At 41.8% G+C, this 25,455-nt stretch overlaps 9 protein-coding genes across 9 annotated transcripts; 3 read left to right on the forward strand and 6 right to left on the reverse strand.

The window, feature by feature from the left end:
- Window positions 1-27: 27 nt before the first annotated feature.
- On the reverse strand, window positions 28-1,150 carry BDB00DRAFT_880189 (histidine phosphatase superfamily; the record flags this gene model as incomplete). The annotated part of the gene is made up of 1 exon (XM_053127964.1): window positions 28-1,150. A coding segment is annotated over one exon (1,123 nt), but the record flags the coding sequence as incomplete, so codon positions are not given.
- Window positions 1,151-1,944: 794 nt separating this feature from the next.
- BDB00DRAFT_863045 (histidine phosphatase superfamily) lies at window positions 1,945-3,716 on the reverse strand. The gene has a single exon (XM_053126109.1). It carries the CDS (start codon window positions 3,512-3,514, stop codon window positions 2,219-2,221), a length of 1,296 nt encoding a protein of 431 aa, XP_052972363.1. The 5' UTR covers window positions 3,515-3,716; the 3' UTR covers window positions 1,945-2,218.
- A 618-nt stretch (window positions 3,717-4,334) lies between these two features.
- Window positions 4,335-6,345, reverse strand: BDB00DRAFT_863048 (Alpha/Beta hydrolase protein). Its single transcript, XM_053126110.1, has 5 exons — window positions 5,890-6,345; window positions 5,677-5,809; window positions 4,997-5,580; window positions 4,875-4,934; window positions 4,335-4,806 (listed from the first exon to the last, which is right to left on the reverse strand). The coding sequence occupies exons 1-5, from the start codon at window positions 6,268-6,270 to the stop codon at window positions 4,711-4,713; spliced, it is 1,254 nt and encodes a 417-aa protein (XP_052972364.1). The 5' UTR covers window positions 6,271-6,345; the 3' UTR covers window positions 4,335-4,710.
- Window positions 6,346-9,848: 3,503 nt separating this feature from the next.
- Window positions 9,849-10,339, forward strand: BDB00DRAFT_880192 (putative acyl-coA-binding protein; the record flags this gene model as incomplete). Its single annotated transcript, XM_053127965.1, has 4 exons — window positions 9,849-9,860; window positions 9,943-10,057; window positions 10,124-10,186; window positions 10,275-10,339. 4 exons carry the CDS (start codon window positions 9,849-9,851, stop codon window positions 10,337-10,339), a joined length of 255 nt encoding a protein of 84 aa, XP_052972365.1.
- Window positions 10,340-12,510: 2,171 nt separating this feature from the next.
- BDB00DRAFT_263284 (uncharacterized protein) lies at window positions 12,511-14,033 on the forward strand. The gene is made up of 4 exons (XM_053116702.1): window positions 12,511-13,235; window positions 13,355-13,480; window positions 13,572-13,633; window positions 13,709-14,033. The coding sequence occupies exons 1-4, from the start codon at window positions 12,672-12,674 to the stop codon at window positions 13,863-13,865; spliced, it is 909 nt and encodes a 302-aa protein (XP_052972366.1). The 5' UTR covers window positions 12,511-12,671; the 3' UTR covers window positions 13,866-14,033.
- On the reverse strand, window positions 13,825-16,476 carry BDB00DRAFT_863057 (uncharacterized protein). Its single transcript, XM_053126111.1, has 11 exons — window positions 15,998-16,476; window positions 15,786-15,901; window positions 15,650-15,699; window positions 15,481-15,573; window positions 15,335-15,409; window positions 15,162-15,266; window positions 14,996-15,085; window positions 14,756-14,905; window positions 14,506-14,679; window positions 14,219-14,422; window positions 13,825-14,136 (listed from the first exon to the last, which is right to left on the reverse strand). The coding sequence occupies exons 1-11, from the start codon at window positions 16,315-16,317 to the stop codon at window positions 14,035-14,037; spliced, it is 1,479 nt and encodes a 492-aa protein (XP_052972367.1). The 5' UTR covers window positions 16,318-16,476; the 3' UTR covers window positions 13,825-14,034.
- A 1,506-nt stretch (window positions 16,477-17,982) lies between these two features.
- Window positions 17,983-20,146, reverse strand: BDB00DRAFT_263310 (S-adenosyl-L-methionine-dependent methyltransferase). The gene is made up of 8 exons (XM_053116703.1): window positions 19,658-20,146; window positions 19,548-19,579; window positions 19,368-19,420; window positions 19,230-19,261; window positions 18,878-19,144; window positions 18,763-18,802; window positions 18,547-18,663; window positions 17,983-18,412 (listed from the first exon to the last, which is right to left on the reverse strand). The coding sequence occupies exons 1-8, from the start codon at window positions 19,919-19,921 to the stop codon at window positions 18,213-18,215; spliced, it is 1,005 nt and encodes a 334-aa protein (XP_052972368.1). The 5' UTR covers window positions 19,922-20,146; the 3' UTR covers window positions 17,983-18,212.
- A 541-nt stretch (window positions 20,147-20,687) lies between these two features.
- BDB00DRAFT_263512 (rab-GTPase-TBC domain-containing protein) lies at window positions 20,688-22,796 on the reverse strand. Its single transcript, XM_053116704.1, has 8 exons — window positions 22,555-22,796; window positions 22,426-22,484; window positions 22,278-22,331; window positions 22,093-22,187; window positions 21,917-22,008; window positions 21,675-21,776; window positions 20,907-21,551; window positions 20,688-20,762 (listed from the first exon to the last, which is right to left on the reverse strand). Exons 1-8 carry the CDS (start codon window positions 22,725-22,727, stop codon window positions 20,741-20,743), a joined length of 1,242 nt encoding a protein of 413 aa, XP_052972369.1. The 5' UTR covers window positions 22,728-22,796; the 3' UTR covers window positions 20,688-20,740.
- Window positions 22,797-22,921: 125 nt separating this feature from the next.
- On the forward strand, window positions 22,922-25,221 carry BDB00DRAFT_777119 (GPI transamidase component PIG-T; the record flags this gene model as incomplete). The annotated part of the gene is made up of 9 exons (XM_053120299.1): window positions 22,922-23,135; window positions 23,215-23,392; window positions 23,458-23,698; window positions 23,777-23,863; window positions 23,934-24,018; window positions 24,103-24,255; window positions 24,328-24,387; window positions 24,463-24,850; window positions 25,032-25,221. 9 exons carry the CDS (start codon window positions 22,922-22,924, stop codon window positions 25,219-25,221), a joined length of 1,596 nt encoding a protein of 531 aa, XP_052972370.1.
- Window positions 25,222-25,455: the final 234 nt, after the last annotated feature.

Below are 25,455 nucleotides of genomic sequence, written 5' to 3' on the forward strand. Positions count from 1 at the left end.
ACTTGCGGTCGTTGATTTCTTGCTGACTCCAATCTGCCCGTAGTTTTTGATCATCCTTGTATAGACCTAAAAATGTTGCGACGAAAAAGACCGATTCCGAATGCAGGTACTTGATGTCCATCCGGGTATAATCCTCCTTTCCGCCAACGGCATTCTCCATATTTTCCATGACGCTCTGAATTAGTACACACGCCATATTGGCGTTAGTCTCTGTTCCGTATGAATACATGTAGTAGTACTCCAGATCTTGACGGTACTCTAAGACTGAGATATCCTCGTGGGCCAGGAGAGTGCAAAAGGTGTCAATGCGGTTTCTGTGAGTGATATCGAATTTACAGCCAGTGTAAACCGCTTCGACATCATCTGTTGTCATGGTTATACCGAGTTCTCGAGAAAGTCGTGCAGCTATCTTGCCAACATGGATAGTCTTATATTCGTTTGCTTCAGCCATCGTACCGGGATTCGCTTCCACTTCTGTCTTCCACCGACTGCATATATCTGCCTGAGCAACGCTAGTTCCGTTTTCAAAGAACAACGTTTGAAGCGGAGCGAAAAGCTGATTGTTCCTGCCACTACCCAAAAGATCGATGTCCAACAAACTGTTGTGATGTTCTTCAAAAAGACCGGTCTGGAAACCAATGGCCGATTGAGCAGTGCGTTTGGACCACGATGCGAGTGAGGAATAGTACAGAAAAACATCATCGTCCAGTATCTCTTCGATAAGTCCGGGATGACTGCGTGCCATTCGATGCCCGTAGTCGTATACCTCACGCATGCCATTTCGATCGAGTTCTTTTCCACGACGCACGGGATACACATTATCGTATGCTGCAAGCCATCCAACTGCTGCTTTGTTCTGGCTTGTTTTGAGGTGTGCAATGATCCGGGCAATATCCTCCGAATCGCCTACCGAAGGATAACGTGTACCATGTCGGCTCACCATGAGGAACTGTCGAACATCATAATGCTCACCAATAGTGTCTACTGGCGGCTTTGGATCGGCAATATATGGTGTCTTAGTTGCAAGATGTCGGCGAAGATTGTTGATATCATGCACATGTGGAGGCAATGCTGTTGCTTTCTGCGTGATAATAAGGGTAATAATACCAACAAAAAGTTTCAATATTGGGTAGGTGGTATATAAAAGCATCGTGGCGATTGAAGAGAAGATTCTACGGTTTTTTTGATGAGGTAAACTCATAGGCTTTAAATAGTGACGTATCGCCTTTCCCCCAATATCTCACTGCTCCCCAAACTGTCGTTCGGAGCTATTCCCAATCAACTCCTTTATGCGGGGCGTTTTGCTGGAGCTCTGTGTGTCTGCATCTTTCCTCTGTGTAGGTTATGTTGCGAGGGAATGGTTTGGCGCATACTTTGCTACGCATATTGTGTAGTCTACTGGCCCTTGATATTTTTCAAAGGTGAGCAACTCACAGCAGAGGCAAGCGGAACATCATGGATGCCAATAATTTATGATTTTACTAGCACTTACACATAGAGCCTAGTTCTCTACTGATATATATTGCTTTATAGTCAAAACATAAATCCATTGCATTTAATTTTCAGTGTCCTTTTTAAATGAGTATTACGTGTTGCTAATTCGACTGTAACAGCAAAACGTACTTGCCATCTGCTGCCACTCTAGAATTTAGTTCTGCAGAATTTCTTTGAGTAAGGAGTAAGACACATACACTATGAATTGCTTATAATACCCGTTAGTTCCTTTCTTTTCTTGATGTGATACTGTAAGGAGGACGCATAACTACTTTTCAGGAACAAGAGTCAAAGATGATTGCAACTTTGCAAGAACACTATGCAGATGCTAAACATGCTTTTCGTCAAGGTAATGAGAACGCATCGATCACTATGTTTTAGAAGTACATACCTTCTTAGTATGATTATGCTAGTTGCGCTTTTCTGCACCTATTGGAATCGCAGTGTATCCTCGAGCAGCAAGTTTGTTGAGCGCCGTACTGCATAGTATTATATGCATGGCACAAAGTTTAAAATTATAATTAGGGTCAGAGGAAATTTAAACTGAAAGCAGTAGTAATATTATATGCTACAATATGTAATATATAAATCAAAGCGTATGATGGTGTAAGAGCAAACAAATAAGAGGGGTGCCATATAATGTACTACATCATTTTGTCGATCCTCTAATATTGGCATAAGTAACATAGCATATGAATACAGCATACACTATTCTAGAAAGCAGTTATCCCTGGCAGACTTCATCAAAGTCGCATTTGATTTTGGGTGATAAAGCCTCCTTGAATGTCTGTAACGGACAGATTTCTTCGCCTTTGCAGCCTGGCACTAACACGGGTATCTCGGAAACAAGAACACGCACAAATCGATTTTCACCTTTGCTGAGGAGCTGGAATTCGACATTAGACGCCATCGTGGCGATATTTGAGGTACGAAAAACACGCTGGTCGATGACGGATTGAGATGAGTTGGCATAAAGCATTTGCTTGTTCTGGCTGACACCCAAGAAGGTCTGAAGAAAGAGCACCGTTTGAGTATGACCGACCTTCAAAACCAAACGAGTATCTTCATTTTCGATATGGTTCATGATGCTTTGCATGAGCGCGCACGCGACCTGGCCGTTCAAGGGCAACCCGCCATACGAGTACTTATAAAAGTAACTCAAATCTTCGCGATACTCGGCCTCAAGAATTTCTTGACGACTAAGTAACGAGCAAAAGGTATCAGGTCGGTTGCGGTGGGCGACATCAAAGCAACAACCACTGTAAATAGCCTCAACATCATCGGCCGTTAAATAAACGCCAAATGCTTCTGACAACCGCTGGGCCGTCACCGTCTGGGTCTGTGCTCCATACAAGTCAGACTGGACATTGCTGTTTTCTCTTGCAAGGTCCCACCGGGGACAATTGTCGTCGATACTAATGAGCTTGTCACCCTGGGTCGGATACATAAAAGATGGAACCGCGAACTGTTTGGATCTACCAAGGGCGCCTTGACCTTCAAACAAACCCATGTGGAAAGCCGTTGCAGATTGCAATGTGCGAGCCGATTCCGAAGAAGCGCTGTCAATGCCGGAAGGAACGTCTTGATCGAAAATTGCATCAATCAGTTTTGGAAAGCGCTTGGCAACTCGACGGCCGTGGAGATATTGTTCGAGCTGTCCGTTTTCATCTAACGATCCAGACCGTTCGGGAGTGTACACATTTTCATAGTTGTCGAGCCAGTCAAGAGCCGTCCTGTTGTTGCTCTGCTGGAGTTTCTTGAGTACCTTGCCAATGTCTTCGGTATCACCGTCGGATGGATATCTTCTTCCATGTCGCACCACAAGCTGGAGCTGCTCTAGCGTATAGCCTCGGATGACTGCATCAGTAGTGGCGCTGTCAGGAACCGGATAGGGGGATTTTGTTGCTAGGTGACGCTTGACCCAGTCAATTTCATGCAGGTACTGTCCGTACGCAGGTAACACTAGCACATTCCAGCAAGAGAGGGCTGTTAAAGCCAGGGTTGGAAATAGGATTTGCATGAGTTGTGCAACTGCCTATGGGGTAGATCGGTGGGAAGAAGAGAAGGAAAAGGAGTTCAGCGAACAGGAAGATGAAACTGTTTGTATATCAAAATAAATGATCACCCTGGAGCCTTTAATATACCATTATACACTGTCAATCATAAATTTCGTGCTATTCATTTACCCTTCAAGATCTTGTCAAACGTTCGATTAAATTATATCCAGCATTATGCCGATGCACGTGCGCAAATCCTGTACAAGATGTGGTGAGCTGATGTGAAAGGCAATCCACTTATCAAAGCACATGTTCTTTCATTTTTTTTTGCTGTTTCTGGAGCCTTTAAAATCGCTGGAGGCCAACGGAGTTCTCGATCAATATCACCGGTTTTGTATAATTCAGTATACATATAGTATATAGGCCTAAAGATATGCATTTTTTGCCGCTTATCTTAGTATTATGTATCAAGTACAAGTTGTACTGCCACCATAACAAATGACGCGCCGATGCTAACACACTGCAAGGATAAGTATGCTGATAATTGATAATAATTATAGATTGCGAATCTGACTATGCCTAAAACGCAAAACTGTTGGATAACAACCATCTTTGCAGCTGGATCGGGCGTTTCGACAATAAAATGGGAAAACGTATATCTTGTTTGCTGTCGAAAAAAATCGTTTTGCAAAGCATCCACTGCAGGAAAGAGCTTGATGACGTTGTTACGGCGACCAAATATTATGTAGCGTATGATGATGTTATTTTGAAGCAGAAAAAAATAATAGTGATTATGGCAACCTGGCTTGTACCTTTGATGGTACAAGATTTAAGATATTTTGTTGCAGGAAAAAAATGGTATTTATATTTAAAAAAATCAGATCATCTGTATATCCTTGACGATACAGTATGTGTTTTTAACGAAGAGTAGATATAGACGTGCTCATAATCTTGATTTAAAATGGGCTATGTATGTTTAAGCCTTGTCATGCCATTTACTGTACAAGTCTGAAAGGACACTGACATGCTGCTTAGTCAGTAGTGATCATCGTGCGTTTACCAAAGATAACACACATATACGCAATCACGACACTATCCAATGTTAGCTACTATACAATCTACTCTGAAATTCTTTAACTCGCTGTGCATTAAATCACGTTGATTTTGATAGATGACCTTGTAGAAAAGATTTTTTAAAAAGATTATAGCCGTATACGATCTACTGGATGACTTTCTTGGTTTTCAAGACCTTTCCGAATCTCTGGATGTCATCAGTCAACAATTCCGCCTCCTCTAATCCAGGGAAATGTCCTCCCTGAAATGTGTTGTATTTATCCATTTGTTAGTGAGAAAATCACTCTCGTGGCAATGATTCGAACTTACAGATTCATATTCAGAATACTGATGAAGATCCGTGGCTGTTTCGAGCCAGTCTTGCGGTAGCTACACAGTATAAAGGATCAGTAACCATTCACAATAGTAGAACTGTAGCATAACCCTCTTACCTTGGAGATATCGTATGCAAAAGCAGATATCGCAACGGGAATCTTGACACGTGGGAGTACAACTTTGAGCATTTCCTTTTGACGCAGGCACTCATAGTAGATACGGATCGATGACGACATGGTATTAGTGAGCCAGTAGAGCGAGACCTGTGTCAGGAAGACTTCGGGAGTGATTGTCTCGGGTAGAGCTTGAATATCACGTTTGGCAGGTGGATGATACGACCATTCGTGGTATTTTTCTAGCATCCATGCCATCAGCCCTAACGGACTGTCCGTCAATCCATATGCCAGCGTATATGGCTTTGTACCCTGAATAGCTCTGTATCCACATCCATCATACATCTCGGCATTGGCAAATGTTGCACCGTTCAGAATAGTTTTGCCTTTACCGTACACGCGGTCAAATCCAAGCAACAAACTTGCACCAAACTTGGCGATTTTGAATGGATAGAACAACAGGTTACGCGGAGTCGGAAGTGGTGGGAGACAGAAAGGTAGACCAGTATGGAAGGCTTTGCAGTTGGTATTGTAACGTGTAGCAATGTATTTACCAATAATCGCCCCCCAGTCGCCCCCGTGGTGGACTTTTTAAAGCAACCCGTTCGTTGTTATTACCGTTAGTATCGCTTCTTATTTTACTATAACTACTACTACTTTTCTACTTACTCTACTTCACTTACGGTATTGTGTATATCCCAATTTGACCATTAGCGCGTTTAGAATCTCCGCCATTTTTGTCACACCACATCCGCGTGCCTTGGGTGCTTCTGAAAAGCCGAAACCAGGCAAGCTTGGAACAACAACATGGAACGCCTAAAAATTACTTTATTCAAGGAATGCTTCTTGCTATAGTGATAGCTGTATACATAATTTAAAAAAGTCGAGTGCCCTACCTGCCCGCCATTGGCACCATCACGGAGTGGTTCGATAAGCTTGTGAAATTCATAAAATGTCGACGGCCAGCCGTGAACAAGCATAACAGGTATAGCATCAGGGTTTGACGAAGGTTCATGTATAAAGTGGATCTTCAAGTCATCGATCATTGTATGATAGTGATGCCATCGGTTCATTTCGGCGCGCGGCTTTTCCCAGTCATAGTTCTCAAGCCATTTGCTAGCCAAAGACTTGACAGCCCAGCTCGGAGCACCATAATCCCACTTGTAATCTTCCTCGAGCTCGTTCGGATACACGGGTTTACTTAATTTGTCTTTAAGTAGCGCAAGCTGTTCTGATGGAAAGGATGGAACTTCAAAAGGCTCGATCGTATCTGACATTGTTTTAAGGTGTAGAGAGAGAGGGTGAAGAGAGAGAAAAGTCCATGTATGAGCAGCAGTATTTAAACACTGCAGATTTCGGGCACAGGACGATTATATAATTGTTAACTTCCGGAAATGGTTCAACCCCAGAGACGCGATCATTGTTACACAAAGATTCTAAATTAACGGTGGATGGGTAGAGTGACTTCTTAAAGAACATCATTGTCTAAGGGCTTCCTTTGGTTCACCACAGGGTTTTCCTGTTTCGAACACTTGTAGTGAGCCTTTGTGACTTTTTGTATAGGTAATCGCCCTCTTCTCTAACTCTATAAAACGTATCTTCCCAACTTCGTTTTTTCAAACAAAATCATTCACCACTGCTAAAAATGGCTAGTCGTTATTCTCATCAGCTTCCCAACCCACTGCATCTTCAGGTGATTTTACATATTGATCGGCCGTGTCAGAATCTCGCAACCTTTCAAATGCTTCTTGCTGGCTGTAAAATGACATCCCACTTTGTCTTGCCCGCTACTTTTCCTGTTGCAGCACTATCTCGCACAGACGTCGCCAATAGCTGGTACCACAGAAATCCTTGTCCTTAAAGCTGCTCATCAATTGGTGGATATCGTAAAGCTTTGACCATGCTGAAGATCATCTAGCTATATATTTATTAATGCTGCTGTCTTCGTAGATTTTAGTTTATTACTTGTTTTAAATAAGCTAGGGCAATGGATACAGGTATAACCTTAATAGGCTCAAAGCTATTGAACTCCTCTCTTTAACCCACGTTCAGCGGTGAAGCATGTGTGATATCACTCGGCGAGTATCGTGTTTCAAAATCGGTCATTCTTACTGGTATGATTGGACGAGTAAAGCTATGGAATGCCAGGCATCACACACAGACACGGTGATGCAACAATAACGTGTAAAATAGATACAATCATCATGTAAATATTAGTAAGATAACGCGACTTTTCAATGACATTATAAACGTATTTGCTAACAGAAGCATAATCCGCTGTTACTAATGTGGATCGGCATTGGGAAGCAGTTGTACAAAACTATGGATAAAAACAGCTGTATTAGCTGAAGGTAAGTGTTACATGTCATCAGAGGACAGAAAAGAAGATTACATACATCACTGAACAACCTGCGCGGAACGATGATGTCCAAGGCGATCTCCAACGAGGCCATTTTGGCTTTTATATCGTCTGCGAAAAACGAGTTTTTGAAACACCCCCCTGGCACAAATCTTTTGGAGGCCATTTTAATCTTCTTCAGACTGTCGGAAACTTTACATTGTCACGCCCAATGTTACCCTGTATACATTATCTCTGCAGTCTAGCTCGCCTTATCACAGCACAAAAATGCCTGACTGGGCCTTGTATTAGTTGCTACCTTTGTATATTGGGCTCATCCACGCAACCCGTCTAACTCGTCACCATTTATTTCAGATTCCTCCTTCGGGTCTGAAGGCCGGGTGTAGGTCACTGCTGACTGCTTACTTTCTGTCTTTGTGATAAGTGTACCACTGTTGCAGACAAAATCCCTTGGTACCCATTTACTATATTCCAAGATAGTACACTAGTACCTTACAGGGATAATTCATTTGATACGACCTTTAATATCGAATATATGCATTTACCATTACCTATGTGCTGATAGCTACTTCTAACACCATCGCTGTCATCATTACTTTCATCACATACGGCTCTCTTTTATGACATACGTGGATCAAATTCTTTGTATTCATACGAGCCATTTAAAACTTATGTATACTTTAGCTCTTTTCCTATAGTTAAACTTGGTGCTATATCAAGTACCTTTAGTACTTATACAGTTGTACCCCGGTTTTTGCAACCGAGGGTTTTCCGATTTTTTTTTGCAAAAAGTGAGGATTTGCAAGTAACGGGGTAAACAATTCTGCTTCAAATAGACACTGGATAAGTCATCCTATTAACACTAGCCCATTGTTTATCTGTCAGAGATTATGTACGATACGTTCTGTGGAAACATTCATACAGCTCTAAATGTTACTACTTGCATATATAAGACCGTTCTTTTATTAAGCTGTCTAGTGGTTTGATAATTATTAGCTCTTTTAAGCATGACAAAATCGTTCCACAAGTTCACCTCTAAGCAAGAGGATCGAACCTACGACGAGCACTTGAGCGGGCGGTGGACGAAAGCGCTGATTCGCCTATTCCAGGGCCAACGTCGAAAGAAAAACAGGTTGCAATTGCAGGAGTTTTGAGCTTTTTGGATAATATCGATGACTGCGACTTAAAGAAGTCTTTGCGAAGGATTCAAGAGAGTCTCAGGCAGCAATCATTCTCCCGACAATCATCCCTTGATGACTTCTTCGATGTATGTAGTTGAAAGCTCATTTGAGCAAACATTTTATTTCTATATCTATATGTAGTGTGTTCACTTTTTCTTATATCTTCTTCATTTCTTTTGTTGATTCAACCCAATCAGTGCTATATATGTGTCCCGATTCTACTGGCTCAACTACCAAGTAATAATTTTTATTTCGACAATAAATACATCTTCATATTTACATATTTATCTTGCAGTAACCGTATCATTTTATTCCTCATAATCCGCAACAGATGCTTCTTTCAGTTGATATTGCAAAAATTGAAGCTGTTTTTACCCCGATAACGTGCAAATCGTATAAACTCATTTGCAAGTTGCAAATTTGCGAAACTACTAAGTTTTTTTTGAATTTTTCAAAAAAAGTTGCAGATATACGAGGAATTGCAAACCCGGGGGTTGCAAAAACCGGGGTACAACTGTAACTTCCTCACGTTTGGGTACACAAACGCGTGCTTAATTTCTCTCGAGCGATCCAGCTGCTGCTCCGAAAGAAAAGAGTATGCTACTGTAAATGACTTGGTATTGCTCATAATCGCTGTACCTTGACTACTGTTACTGTGCTGCCAGTCAAAGTGAATTAAATTGGGAGATTGAAACTTGTTATTATATGAACCTTTGAGTTACAAGACTACTAGGATACATGCAAACATGAGAAATTTGAGATAAATGGTAATCTTGCCTTAATTCGAAGCTGTTCTTGCTCAGTCATAGCATACCACTGCTTTATATAAACGCTCACACCTACTACTTCACTGACGACACCATGCAAATCTAATCGGATTGATGGACCATATGCAAAATGCTACACAGCTGTTGGGCAGGGTGCCGCGTGCACTTTCTAAGCGGAGACCAACTCGCGTGAAAAATCTTCACATGTAAAATAAAGCCCGGGTGGTGTAGCAGCTAAACCGTAGTCGTAAGTGATGACACGATATCCTCGTTGGCACGATGATGCCCACACACATAACAATGTATAGAAGATCTAACAATGATTTGCCTCTTTAAAATACTTCTTTTGCTGAAAAAGATGGTTGGAAAGGCAAAAGAAAGCGTATTTTGTTGGGTGTTTGATGTGACCAACCATGAATATGTACCCAACGGGACCCTGCTTGTGTTACAGTCTCCGTCCTCTGGAGCTTGGAGGTTGCGTATAAAAAAAGTCAGGCGCCAGCCAACTTGTTTTCTTTTCTTCATTAACCATCTTTACATCCCAAAAAATGCCCTCTGCTGTAAGTTCTCTTAATTTAGCTCAAATGCTTGCCAAATCCCACCAACCTGTATGTGTACTTACTGCGAGCATTTCCATTGTAGGAATTTTCCAAAGCTGCTGAAGAAGTCAAGGTTCTTCCCAGCAAGCCCTCGGACGACGTCTTGTTGAAGCTCTACGGTTTGTTCAAGCAGGCAAACGTTGGCGACAACGATACCCGTAAGTTTATTTGATACCTAGGGAAGTCTAGCTCATGGTCTAATCATACTGTTACGAACTGTTTAGCCAAGCCTGGTATGTTCGACCTCAAGGGCAAGTACAAGTGGCAAGCCTGGGAAGATCTGAAGGGTAAGCAAGCAAGCAAGCGAGGAACAGGATAGGGGAAATCAGGGAAGAAAAAGTGGACTGACATTTGTTTTCTGTGAATTATTTTAAGGCAAGAGCCAGGAAGACGCCGAGAAGGAGTACATTGCTTTAGTCGAGGAGCTCAAGAAGCAATAAATAAAACCAAAAGAGCATATCCGCGCTTCTTCATTTCCTGATTTATCCTTGACTTCCTGTATAACCATTTTAAACGTTCACAATCTTTTTTTATAAAAGGCGTTTGAATCAGTGCGCGGATAGAATCCTCTACACGCCCTTTGATCGAGTGAGGCTTTCCACACAAAAGCCTACAAGTCATCGTCACACTGTCAATGGATAAATGATGTCGTGGTAGCACAGAGAGCATGCTAAGCAGGTTTTAATACCTGCATACATGCTTCTCAGGTCCAAGCAGCTTTAAATTTGTGAATGCTATACGTTCTATGCATAACAAACATTGGTGTTCCGTATACTATAGCTGATCAAGCGAAATCATAATCAATGGTGACGAAATGTATCAAGTGTACGTCACTTCCGCTTTAAAAATAGTATATGGGTCCATGATTTCTTTTTTTGAATAATAGCGCATAGAGTGCAGTAAGACCCCAGTTTTCGCAACTGAAAAAAGCGAGACTCGCATAAATCAGAGGAGTATAGAAACTCGAGAAAAGCAAACAGATATTGACACGCCGCATGTCTCTGCCGCCTGGCGTACAATTACAACTAGCTACAACAGGTGTTCCACATTCAGTAACCAGGCACAAAGCACTGTGTACTACTTTCTGATTTGTCAATAAAACTAATAACTTACCATGCTTCACTGTGTTATTTCAGGTTGGCGCCAACAGGATTTGATATTGAACAGCACTCTACATACTTGCCTCTGTTTCTTCAACTCATTACAGTGCACAATATTTAATGATAGCTTAATTGGTGAAATTGGTGATATGAGATTGCATCAATTTCAAAGACCTGATTCTTCTCTTCACAGATGTCCAAATTCTCAATGGCTCAACAGTAATAGGATAGGAAGATCGTCTACCTCCAATTGCTGGTATTTTTGTTTCATCTTCGCTATCACCTATTTGACGTCTTCCTGTTCTTCTTCTTCTTCTTCCCCCTCAACAACTAGCATCCCAGCCTGAAATGTATATAAACATTACATGTAATAGTGTAACATCATAAGGTGATCCTTCCAGCGAGTTCTATATCTCACATGGCGGACCCTCGATCTTTAAACCGATCATTCGTTAAACCGATCACTTTCTCGAAAAACAGAGGTGATCGGTTTAACGAGCGGGTACTGTATTGACTTCTTGTTCTTTTTTTCTGCAATATTACCAAGTATATTCTTGAGTTTTCCAAGAGCCTCCTTTATACTGAAATGACTTACAGGGCCGAATCTCTATAGAGTCCGTAACCTGAAAGAAGGTGCTGGTAAGTAATGCTTCATACTGAATATCTTAAAATATCGCTGTAGGTTGTACGCCAATTTTATTAGGCAGGATTGACCCTCGCTTTCATGCTTGAGCGAAGAAAATAAAGCTTTTATTACTACCACTACATGTCATCGAGACCTAGCAACAATTCTTTTTGTAGCACCCAACATCAGATTCGATGGCAAGTATTGCTTCCACAGTCAAAAGAACAGGCTACAGCCAAAGCTTACCGCAGAGTTTAAGAAACTCTCCTCATTGACGAAGTTTGAATATATACCATTTTTCTTCTTCTGGGAACAGAGCATCAATGGTGAAAAAGCCTAGTGCGACGATGTACAGCGCTATCCTTGGCGAGAAAGACAGAGCTATTGCAACTTCTACGTATAAGCTAGAGACATATTCAATAGCGCTTGCGTCCGATAAGCACCTTTTCAGGAATTTCAATATAGACTATATTCTTTCGTTACGCCTCAACGGTGGAGGTATGTACTTCGAGCATTTTTTCGAAAGTTTCCCTTAGAAAGCGTAGTCATCATGAAATGAACGAATACAGAACACCCATCATATAACTTTATCTTGTTATCATAGTAAAATTTGCAAGATTCTAAATCCGAAACTGCTTCATCCGTTATCCGTGGTATCCCGATTATGCAGTTACAGTAGGTGCGACGGTAGTTCTTCATTCATAATGTATGCAAGAAATTCACCTATCTATTAATATCTTCACATCTTGTTGGACCTTTAAATTTTTCTGAGGAGGTGGCGTATATGATGCTTTGATCCATGATGATATCTGGATATATTGCGCTAAAAAAGTGTATTTTAGCAGCTGTTGTTTTCTTAGCTCACTTCGGTTTAACTCAGCAAGAACAGACGCACCAACCAAAGAGAGACGCAAACAAAATGTAGAGTTTTTCCCGCTTTAATCATAAAATCATGTACTGGCTAGTTTCTTTCCAAAGATACATTTTCTTTCCGACCCTTGTTTCCCTTTTTACTTTTTGGCTTATTAAGAATCTGCAAAACATATCATGAGTGGTGCCACAGCCGAGTTTGCTGCCGCACTGGGCTTACCACTGACAACTGAAGAGCCAGCAACCCCAGGTCTCGAGGAAAAAGTACTGGAATTAAATCAAATCAAAGAAGAGGATGTAGCGATCCAAGAAGCCATTATCGAACCCAAACCCGAGCCGAACAAGTCGCTAGCCGAAGAAGACGAGGAAGGCTTTGTTGATGAGGAATTGTCACGGATAACAGAAAGCAATCGACACATTCCTTACATCGATCCATTAGTGCGGCAGCGAAGCGCGTCTTTGAAACGGCGGAACCTGCTAGTCTTCACGGATCCACCCGTAACAGAACGCAAACGCGATCGGATTATTGTTACCAGTCGTTATGGTGTAGTAAACGACTCACCGCGGAAACGGCGGTTGTATCTAGCTGCGTGCGACTTCAGTGAAGAAAGTCTTTATGCGCTGGAATGGGCTATGGGTACGATGATGCGAGATGGAGATAGTTTGTATGTCTTGACGGTTGTGAATCGCGAGGATAATCCGGATACTGTTAAAGCTGCCGGTTTATCAGTGGCCAAGGAGGTAAGTAGAGGGATCATGTTTGAAAAGAGATTGGACTAGGTGGGCGAGAAGAAAAAAGAACACATTTTGTGCATGTTTGTAAAATTAAAATTTCTATTTTTCAAATATGTGCTACACAGTTGGAGAAAGCGTCAGAGACCCTGACGAAAGAAGCAAGGAAAATATTAAATCAGATGCTGCTTTTTGATATTACGCTCATCACATGTGCTGCCGTTGGACGAGTTAAGGATGTTTTAACCACTCAGGTAATAGATGCTCCACACATGCAAGATGACATAATCTGTAGAAATAGGATGTGCCACAAAAGTTTAAATCAACTGTTTGTCGTTCTATTAGATTCAACAGTTGCCGTTGACAATGGTAGTATGTGGTAGCAAGGGTCGAGGAACAGTCAAAGGGTACGTAAAGTATTTACATAGACAATACTTTCCTTCGTATCCATCCAATCGCCTAACGTAATTCTTCCACTTTAGACTTCTAATGGGCTCTATCTCCACATATCTTGTGCATATTTCCCCAGTACCCGTCTCCGTAATACGGCTACAAAACAAAAAGAAAAACGAGAGAAAGAAACCTGTAAAGGCACCGCCACTTAGTGAGAGTATGTACAATTTCTTGTTTATTTTGTAAAGGGAGCCGGAGGGCGGGGAATCATCATCATACTATGGCATTTTATATATAATCTGTACGCTAATCCTTATACTTTCTTACTAGGTGGGAAAACAGGGAAAATTGCATTTAATGAGCCAAGCAAGAAGGAGTAGTATGCATTTTTGTTTTGTTGCAAGTCATCCTACATTTATGAGAACAATTTTGAATCATCAACCAGAGGCAGATCCATATCCTCATCATATGCCATCGGCACCGGGAAATGCTCACCGTGCGAGCTGATCATCATGTACTATATACAATATACCGTGATTAATAATATCATTAAACGCTATCCAAATCTAGCTGATAACGAATTATACAATATTACTTACTTTACTTTGAAATTCTTTGCTCAAACCTTCTGCCTTATCCATAGTAGAAACCTTCTTTCGCAAGTTGGTAGCGTCTGTGATCCGGCTTTCAAAATTCACGGGTATGCCACTGTCTTCTTCTTCCACAAAATGAACCATTTTGATAACCTGACCTGCATCGTTCAAGATACAAGATATGCTGGCAGAGATTTGGCCATTCTCAATCTGTAAAAATTGCCCACATAAATGATTAAACTGTTGTAGTATAGAGAGGAAAAGAAGAGAAGAGGGAGGATGAAGGTATTTACCATTGCAACGAGCATGCATTCGAGCTCCCTTTCATCCACGTCTCGCTTCTCCTTTTCAGCAAGCAAAGTCATCATTTCACCCATCGTCAAAGTAACATAAACGTCGCCTAACCGTCTAATTGTTTTGCGACGAAGTGCTTCGATACACTGTTTGGCTAAGCCCATATGGGAGTCCTACATTTAATTTAGAATTTTCATATGAGTTTCTCTATTTATGGCTACGATATAGCGAAACAGACCACACATTTACCTCTGTGAGTGCTTCCCGATGCGTGTCCACCGCAGTTCTGAGTTGAGGAAGGCCATTTTGGAACGCATCTGCGATTTCAGTGTATACAGGATACTTGCTCTTGAAGTGTTTCTCCAGAATAACTGATGTATATCGTGGTAACGGAGGAACCTGAGAATAGTGTTACGTGTAGATACAAATCTCAGTGACGCGAGCCCTCATTCTTGCCTCCTGTATGCTCATTTAAATTAATTGACTTACTCGACCGTAATGGATCAAAGACGTGAGAATATACTTTTTGTAAGCCTCGACTTGGATTGCGCTAATGACTTGAGCAGGTGCCGAGATGACCTAAACAGGATGGATGGACATATACTGCTCAATATTTCCTCCCTTTCAATATGACGTAAAAAGGTTGAAACTTTACCAAAACCAGAAATTCAATAGCACGCTCAAAGCTCTTGTTGCCAATGTAAATCATGGCGCTGTAATAGTGGTATAACAAGAAGCTCTTGATCGAGATATCATAATCCTTACGAAACAAACAGGGTTGTTAACTACTTTTTTCTCCAACATACAATTCCCATATCAAAAGCTTACTGTAGGATTCACGTTCTCGATATCATAATCCAGCACTTCCAATGGTTGATGATACATTTTGGCCAGCACAGACGCCTGTTATATAATGAAAAGATAATAAGTCGTTTAAGCCCATATCCAAAAATCGACGCAATTTGCTAATTCACCTTTGCAAGTGGAGCGTGCAATGACGTCAGTGTATTCTTCTCAGGCGTGAGTCTTTCAATGGCAATCATAAGCGGTACGATAGGAATGACCGGCTATATGCAGAGTAAATGGATCGATCATTAGCGCCTTAACTTCATTAACTGTAAATATAGATATATATTTCCTTACGTTTCGAAGCACCTTGGACAGATTTTCCAAAGCATGAGCAATATGGGTGACTAGTAGTTGATAAAAGCATATTGGTACCCACATGGATGAATTTCCGTATCTATTAGGTTAATTGATTGTATTGTGCAGCACTTACTTCTTGCGGGTGCATACATCAGCTGCGCGGGTTTAAACACACGTACAAAGTGATCAACAGCTTGGACGAGGAATTGGGCAACATCGGCATCAGTGACAGCAGCACAGCGAGCCGTACTATATTTATAGAATTAATGCCTTTTAGTTTTCTTTTTGTGCGCGTACTAGCTTTTTCGTTGAGTCGTCATCCATGAAGTTATTCAAGATACTTGCAGGAAAAACAGGAATCCGAGACTATTCTCAGCAGGATCCAGCACTGTAAGTGGATCCAGGTTGCCCGTAGTCGCTGATTGATATTGCGGCTCGGAAAGTTGCATCAATTTTGTCGCCAATGACTTCATTTGATCAGTGTCTTGCTCTTCGACAGAAGTAATGAACGCGAGGACTTCGTCGGTTAGTTGCGGGTCTTGTTGTTGCTGCTGTTGTTCCTGTTGTTGTGGTCTTCCGGAGGATGCCCGCATGGTTTGCGCATTGTCAGGGGCTTGTCCGCTTTGAGTACGTCGTTGCTGTTGTTGCTGTTGTCGGTCAGACATTACGTATGAATCAAAGGGTGGGTGCAGAGAAAGGGCGCAGCAGAAAACAAAAAGTGAGTTATGTCCAATTGAACCGAATCGTAATGAAAGCTTCACGCGCGTCGTGCGGAGTCTTCAAGATTTTGACTGGTCCATAAAATACTCTATTTTGATACATGCATGATAACTATTTACTACTGACCAACGGTGTTTTCGATTTAGATGGACCTACCGTGAAGCATCGGATGCGAGCAATGAATTAATAATGTAGTAGAGATAATAACGAAAGCGTTCAGAAGCGACGATAGGATGCAAAATTGGGTATTAGTATGTGCGCAGAACCAAGACGGGAAGAGCCAGAAACAAGTGCTGAGAGAAGGATGTGTAAGTATGTATCGTATCCGTGATGTTATTGTAATTGAAGAGTTCACAGTGACTAGAGACTTTATTCTTTGCTAAAGAAAGACTGCGACGAGACGTATTATGCGCTATATTTCTTGCATCTCATTATCAATGGGAAAAACGTCCTTTCTTTCATGGACCTTCGTTCGATATACTTTTCAATGATAATGTAGCAGACACACTGTAATCTCCTCTCGATCTAGCAGAAGTATTTATTTATATGAACTATGTACTCAAAGTGCTGTAATAGTAACATTTAAGCTAAATCCGTAAAGCTTTCTTATTCCAAATTATTGTTTCTTTTCTCATATGTATGCGTAATATAAGCAGCTCTGCTAAGTCTCGTCAAAGCTTTAAAAAGCAAATAAGAACAGGGTTTCAAATTCAAAAGAAAAAGCACATGTTCTGCGTTAAATCTATCTGAATTGAATAAAAAAATATGATAGAAGCCCTTCATATTCGGGTACCCTTTTTGCCGTCGTCAAACCCTTAAGCGGCACGTTCGAGTTAAGTCGGATTAAGTAAAGCTAGGGAAGGAAATCATTCTGATATACAACACGCTTATGAGAAGCATGTAAGATATTCCTACATGTGTGGTGATGTAATGCACGAATATAGGTCATCACACTCAGAATGGACCTTGCTATTGCTCCCGTGTATCCGATGGTACACTCATCAACTCACTGGAAGAGCTTCTGTTATTTCCTCAGGTCCATTTCGGCCATTATGCAGTTAGGGTATAAAATCACCAATGATGAGCAATAGCATATATACGAAATACTGATGATTCTCTATTAACTGTGGTGTAGAACTACGCACTGATAGCAGCAAAATACACAATAACAGAAAGATGCACTTACATATACACAATTGAAGCACTTGATGCATTCACTTTCTTTATCATCTTTATTTTACCTAACAACTACATACTTTGTAATGGAAACTAAAGTAGTTCATTGAGTTAGTATCTTTCCTTCTTCACTACAGCACCATACAGTACCTTATGGTTTACTGGGACTCCCATGAAAACATGCAACGGTAAAATGAATATGTAGCTTTATAAAGACGACACGTTCGGAACAAAAACAAGGTTCTTCAATGAAGAATATCTAATATTTACTTCTTCATTGATATATCTATTGAAGATTATCACTTTTTGGGAATTATTTGAACAATGGAAAAATATATCAAAAGCTCGTTGAGCAGTGCAAGATGTATAGACTGCTGATTGTAGAAAAAGGGGTGGGTGGTTGAGGGCATGACCAAAAGCAAATTCAGGGTCTTCACGTCGTTGATCTTAGTGTAATAGTATGTACGTAAAATTAGCAGTTACTGGAAAAGTATCAATAGTAGTGTTTGAGGAAAGAGGCAAGAGTGTTTTTAAAATATGTGCAGAGAGAATAAGGTAAGAGAAAAAAATTGATAAGTAGTAGTGAGCTGAAACGAATGAGAGAGAGGGAGAGGGAGCATGAAAAAGTGCAGCATGGTAAGGAGGGACTTGGGAGGTGAGTAATTTAAAGCGGCTTCTGTCCGACGTTTACTGCAATCAGCCATTGTGCTCCAGGAGGTTGTTTACACTCGTGCTCAAACTTTTGAAGGAATTGTTGAAAGTTCTCGGGACTTACGCCCAAAGGACCTGTCAAAAAGGGTTGTGCGGATCGGACAATGTTGACAATATCCCATAAAAACTCGCGATTCAGAGGGTCTGGTTTGCCTAGAATTCGCAAATAGCAGTTTCTCATAAGAACACGAATACTGATAACGACGGTGACGCTATGGGCACAGCAGCAGACAGAACACCTAGTAACTCGATGTCTACGGTAATTGATAATTATGCTTTTTACTTACTGAGGTACGTGTCCCGTTGGTCACTCTTGATATGTTTTATCTGACATTCTTCCATAATCGATCCAATCTTAAATGCAATGTATGGCTCCTGACCACGTTCCCGCATCACATTCATGACTATAAAAAAAAAAAGTGACAGTGCAAAAATGTTTAGGCGGAAGTCTTGTTGGGGTGTGCATAGTGCGTAATGATACATAGGTCTAGTGCTGTCCTTACAGATATCGCCAACCCAAAGGCAAAAATCATTTCCGCGATCCTGTATGAAAGAGCCACATGTATTAATAAATTACAACCTTCCTTTTTCTGCGTTATACTATTTTCAGACACAAACCATCATTCCGGCTTCGAGTGATTGGAAATAACCGCCAGGTTTCAAGACCCGATGGATTTCTTTCAATGCAATGACCCATTCTTCTTGACGTAGAGCCAGCATGAAAAATCGCATATTGACAAAGTCGAATGTGTTGTCATCAAAGGGTAGACGTTCTAGAACATTGGCGTGCAAGAATTGGACGTTGGGCGGCCGTATATCGCTTGGGAACACATCGCAGAAATCGACTCCAAAAAGCTCGCAATCTGGGAACTCGGTTGCCAAATCCTATTTATCCATGTCACCATATAAATTGTTTGTATAAGGAAATGTGCACAACATTACACGATATATGCTGTTTTTTTAATATTACCATGATCTGAGTGCCGGGGCCACAGCCTACGTCTGTATTACAACGAACCCGTAAAAAAATTGAAAAGCTTTGTTCAGTGACCCTATTCGTTGTTCTAACGAAGAAAACATCACAGAGCAAATAAAAAATGAAGCTTACCTAGAATTTTGGCGCCGTTTTCGAGTGTCGGCAGTATCTCCTTTGCAACGTTGCTGCGAGAGAAAGGAGAGAAAGAGAGGGGAGAGCGTCAATTAATTTCTCCATGGAAACGTGGTTGCATAGTTTCCATGACGACTGCATGCATGAGCTGTTGTCTGTGTACGCATAAAGTAGACTTACCCCTCGAACAATGTTTTCAAGGCAAAGTGTTGCTAATGGGATTAAAATAATATAGGTTTTAGCTTCTCCAATGGTTATATAGAGGGGGTGGAAACCAGAAAAACACCTACACCGACTAAACGATCAATTTCTTCGTCATCGTTAGGAAGCCAGTAAATGGACTCGCTGACATTGTGAAAAGCGCGACCTTGTCGAATAATGCTGTCTGAGACGGAATGGTTTGAGTTAATGGACCCTGATTTCGAGTAAGTTGTTGAGGAAGTGGTCGGAGGCGGTGTCGGTGAAAGGTGCTTTTTCCGTTTTGACGTCGAATGCTTGGTCGAGAAGGTAGATAAAAGGCGACTTCTGCGCGAAGTAGAGATCTTGTTTCCCATTGTTCTTAGTGGTATTGGTAGCCGATAGTAGCGGGATGATGATATGCAAGGGTGAGTGTGTGTGTGATGTAATGAAGGTAGTGGGTGCAAAAGAGAGAGAGAGAGAGAGAGACGAAGGAACAAAAAAAGAACGTGATGGGGTATGCGCTCTTTTACGTGTGAAAAAAAAAATACAAAAGAGAGAAAAGAGGGATGGACGTGAGAGAAGGGAAAGAAGCGTGATGATAAATTGCGCTTTTTCTTCCAGTGGATCGGTTATATAGAACCTGGGCTCTTGGTCGTTCGATCAAGTAGCCTCTCCCTCTCCCTTCTTCATCGTCCACGTTCACAATACGCACAGCCATACAGAGGGCACATACGCAGCATTCGTCACATTAAGATTAAACGCTGTTCAGGCAAAAGGCTAGTAGCCTATGCACCCCACGCACGTACAAGAGAGGAGTTATGAAACTCTACAAAAATAGCTCGACGTGCGCGGTTTTCAACTGTCAAAACGAAACGTGGAAAAAGAAAAAAAAAATTAATCCTTTGTGCGACAAGGGATGGTGTAACTCCTTCGGTAGCACGTATCTGGACACAACATGTCTGACCCTAATTGGTACTCCAAACGCGCAGCTTCTTTTCACTTTCATCATCACAATCGGGATATCAAAGAGAATAAGGCAACTCGGCCCATTCATCAGATGCCTTATTCTCTCTTGTTCTTTTCATTAATAATACGATCTATAATACATGGCGGGGCGGAGAAACAACAAAGGGGAGAGAAGGGAGACAGTGAGAGCGGACATAATAATACTTCTTGATACAGTACACCACTTATCAAATGGAGGATAGCCATTCTCTGTTTACGATACAAGTGGGAAAACGTTAGCCATCATTCCCTCATGCAATAAGCCATTGTGTGCTGCAGACACAAGATTTTTCTCACACACCCAAAACATAGATTTTTGTTCAAGGACACACCATTACACACACGCACACTCACCTGACTAAGCCTAGCTGGTCTGTTGCCATTGCAAAAGTAACGACGCCTGCACTTAAAAGAACAGTCGTCCAGAGCATGGGATCTTGAGCATACATCTCTCTCATCCTACCCAACAGTTTTCTACCGTAATAATGGCCTGGCTTGGACGACGCTGCCGCCATCGCGCGTTTAGGATCGATAGGTATCGGTGTCCGTTCTTCCCCGGACATGCTTAGTATCTCCTCCGCCTTATGCCGCATTGCCTCCAATTTTTCGCTACTATCCTTATTCAGCAATGCCATATCCAGCCACAACTCCTTGTGTGTGTTTACACAAGACTCTTGGTCGAGTCCCACGCCGCTCAGCTGTTGTAATTCGTGAGGGGGATATGCCCTTTCGAGCTCAATTGCGCGCTTGATCAACATCTCGACGTTAACGTTACGTGGTACTTTGGTGAGTAGAGTGTGGATCATACTCGGATCCGCCGGTTGCGACAAGACAAGCTTCCGGCGCGCAAGGACAAGGGCTGCTGACACATAGAGAGGCATCAAAGGATTCGATGATAAAAATAGATCGAATAACCGGACAATTTTGGAAACATCGTCAATATCATGGCTAAACCACGTAATTACCCAGCTAAGACAGTAATAAGGGAGTACACCTGCTCTGATTCATTTTAACAACGATCATATTGAGTTAGTAAGAGATAATAGTAGTTACAGTAGTAGAGATAACCCTCCTTCCTTTCGGTTTTCGGCCCCCTTCTCTCCGCCATCATTATTTTCTTACTCAGTCATATGCATATGCAATGTTGGGTCTTCGTGTTGGACAATAGTATCGATCATTGTGATTTCCCGAAGTATCGGATCTAGTGAATCTAGCATTGCGTCTGTGTTGCCATTGAGTTAAGGTATGTATACATTGTCTAGTTTCCATTCTGAGTAGTCTCAAATGCTTCTTTTTGTACACCACTCATCGCCAACAACAGTGCTACTCGTTAGTAAATAGTCAACGACAAAAGGAAAGGATATCGAATGAAGAATAAAGAGACTTGTTGCATCAAAACCCCCGCCTCTTTTTCTCCAAACAAAAGCAGGAATATGGATGCAATATCGTGAAATCCCTGTAATTCAACTTACATTGTTAAAAGTGAGGAAAAAATAGAATGTAAGAACATTGTCAGAATGGCATGATTTATTTTCTTCACCTGATAATAATGTAACTTGGGGTGGGATCGAAGTACATGTGTAATAACGCCTGTTAATTGAGTTCTAAGATTTTGCTTTCGCTCGTCGCTGATATCTACAGATGACATATCCAAAAAAACATCGTAGTTGTCAGTAACACACACCATTTTGTTACTGGGCAATACAAGTGATAAACTAAATATACCGTGAGGGTATGTGTTGAATGATCGTAGGATATCAAGTTCCACCTGACTTTCATCTTTGTGCTCTGGGAAATAATGCTGTGTTTCAGTCTGTGTGCTTGCATATGCCAAGACAACAACAACCATTCTTCTTGTATTTTTTTTTCTTACCAGATCTAGAAGAGTCATTGCTCTTTTCTGGTAAACGATCGCAATACAGTAGTAGAGGCCTTTTTACAGAACCATTTCTGTCAACGAAAGCTATCGCACACAGGAAGAGAAATGAGACCGAAAACGTACCATATTTTGCGTCGCATGTCATCGTTGACAAAACCGCCAGGGGATCTGCCCATGGCTCGAAGAGCAGCGACATTGCGCACTTTCCATTCACCATCTACAGCCGCAGTTTTGCAGTGATTGTCCTTTTTCTTTGTTGTTGCTGGACGCTTTGTTCTTTTCCGTTTTGCAGGCATGATAAAAGTCGGATATGAAGATATAGAGCTTTAAAGAGAGAGAGAGAGAGAGTACGCGCGCGCTCGCGCACGGATTTTTTTTTTTCGTTGCTGGATTCGAGTCACATAACGCTGCATTTCGGGTCTACTCGCCACGTGCTTACCTTGCTCAACTACACTTATTACGTTCAAAGTTGGCCAATGCCACGTAAAGCATGCGATTTCTCTTGCTACTGTTTATAGTGCTGCTGGCACAACAACCAAAAAGTCTAGCAACGGCTGCTGCTGCTGCCACCACCACCACCACCACCACCATAGAACAGTTTAATGAAGATTTGACGTTGCGGTCGCTTCCAGATGGCAAATTGTTGGCCCATTTCGACTTTACGACACACGTTGATGTCAATAACACAATGCCAGGCGCTTCAAGTACATGTTTGACTATTACTTTTATCTGCTGTTTATTACTCAATATCAACGAGTACTTACACATTGTGTCGACACACAGTGCACCATTACAGACTGTTTCCCAAAGTAATAGGTCAGGTGCTCCAGGAGTACCAGGTACGCGAAATGCACTTGACGTTTTCACAAGGTCGATGGAAGTACGACGAGTGGGGCTATCCGCTTGAACAGTCTACTGGTACAGGCGTCGAATTATGGGCCTGGATGGAAAATTCAATACGGTAAAAAACTTGATAAAATTGATGCGCAAATATACAGGCTTTAAGACTAACCTTTCAAACAAAAGGGTCGATGCACAATGGAAAAAACTTACCAACACATTATCGGGTCTCTTCTGTGCCTCTCTCAACTTTATCGATGAAACGATCACTACTGAACCAGCATTATCCTTCCGATCATCATCATTCGTATCGCAATCGCAACAAGAAGAGAATGATTTTCAATTGCGATATGGTTCGTTGCCTCACGAAAACGTATGCACGGAGAATTTGACGCCATGGATCAAACTGTTGCCATGCAAGGCGAAAGTAAGTTACACGCATAACGTTGAATGTAAAAGTTTAAATGCACTGGATAATCTAATCTAATTGAAACGGTTTCTATAGTCGGGTATTGCGGAATTGTTGAATGCTCACAAGATATACAATTCGAACTTTCACTCTATGGCGATTCATGCAAAGTCCATATGTGCAGTAAGTTGATCACCGAGGGATTGGGATAGACAGTGACTATGCTTTTTAACTGAAAGATCCTTTATACTAGAATGAGGACTGCACGCAGCGCGTCATGGAACTTAAACAAACGGAAACATCGGTTTTGGATCCCGTCCGTGATTCGAGTCGCAGAGGTAAGAGATAAATGAGGATGCATAAAACACGGACCGAAAGAAGGGTAAACTAATTGTCCGAAAATATATTTATTTATTGTTCAGATTGGTCATTAAAAGATACATTTGACCGAGTACTGCATGGAGCGTGCCCTGTTGCAGATCGCAGCAGGGTCCATGTTGCCCGGGATGATCCCAATGCCAAATTAAGTCCGAAACTAGACAATCCATCCGGAGGATATTATGATCTTTGGAAAGGTAAAAAGAAAAGGGCGGAAAATTGAACAAATAAGAAAAATTCATTGATTTCCCCGGAAAAATTGTCAACAGTGCAAGACGAATTGGATATCCGAATGACGTGGAATGAGAACAGCTTTGTGTACCGTAAGTGTGCTAGTGCTGTTTCCCCCATTGATATGTCGTCATACTGGATCACATGATGCTCACGTTTTTGTTTGTTGATAGCATTGGAGCCAGCATATCCACTTATCTCGGCCAACAGACACTTTACTGGCCATGGCCAGGAGAGAGGGGGACTTCAGATCACTATACACAACCGAGATAGCCGAGAGCTGCCAGTGACTTATTACGATTCCATCCCATGGTTCCTCAAGCTTTATCTCCACACACTTCAAGTGGTTGTCATGGATAGTCGGGATGGCACTATCCGAGAGCAGGACGTTGTCCAAGACATGTACTATCAGCCCGCAATAGATCGATCCCGGCCTTCGATGCTCGAATGCAGACTGTTGCTGCCACCCGAGTCGGTGATTACCCTCTCGCTTGACTTGGACAAGGTGTTTTTAAAGTATACTGAGCACCGGCCCGATGCAAACCGTGGTTTTGACGTGGGGTAAGTGTGAGGAGAGCGCTCAAGAAAAGACAACAAGTGAAACTAAATGCCCAAACAAATTCGCACTAGCCCGGCGGTATTAACAGCGCAGTTACCCAATAAAAAGTAAGCTCCGGGTTAATGCTATTGTCAGTGTCACTTTAATATTTATTTGTTTTCTCTGAAATTCGCTCTTGTCTAGTCATACGATTCGGGTCTACACGGACACGCTTCTTGTCAGCCTGCCAACGCCAGACTTTAGCATGCCGTACAACGTGATTACGCTGACGTGCACGGTGATTGCGCTGTTCTTTGGCTCGGTGTTCAACTTGCTGACACGGTCGTTCCAGGTGATCGAAGAGAAAGAAGAGCAGGGCGAAAAGAACAAATAAAGGAGAGTGGGGTTGTTTCTTTTGTTCGGAAATCGACGGACTTGATTCACATGTTTGTGCTGTCACCAAAAAGAAATGCGGGGTTGTTCACAGTGCTGTGAATTGTTGCCGTGCGCTTTGTTTTCTCTTTTGTAATACGCTTTCTTTCTCTTTCTCTTTCCTTCTCACTTATTTCCCTTTACCCTTTCCTGTTTCCTTTTGCTTTTTTCTCTTCTGTCCTCTGTAAATACTCTA

This window comes from Zychaea mexicana (genome assembly GCF_025766255.1).
Source record: "Zychaea mexicana strain RSA 1403 chromosome Unknown BDB00scaffold_222, whole genome shotgun sequence".
In the NCBI taxonomy this organism is placed as follows: Eukaryota; Fungi; Mucoromycota; class Mucoromycetes; order Mucorales; family Lichtheimiaceae; genus Zychaea; species Zychaea mexicana.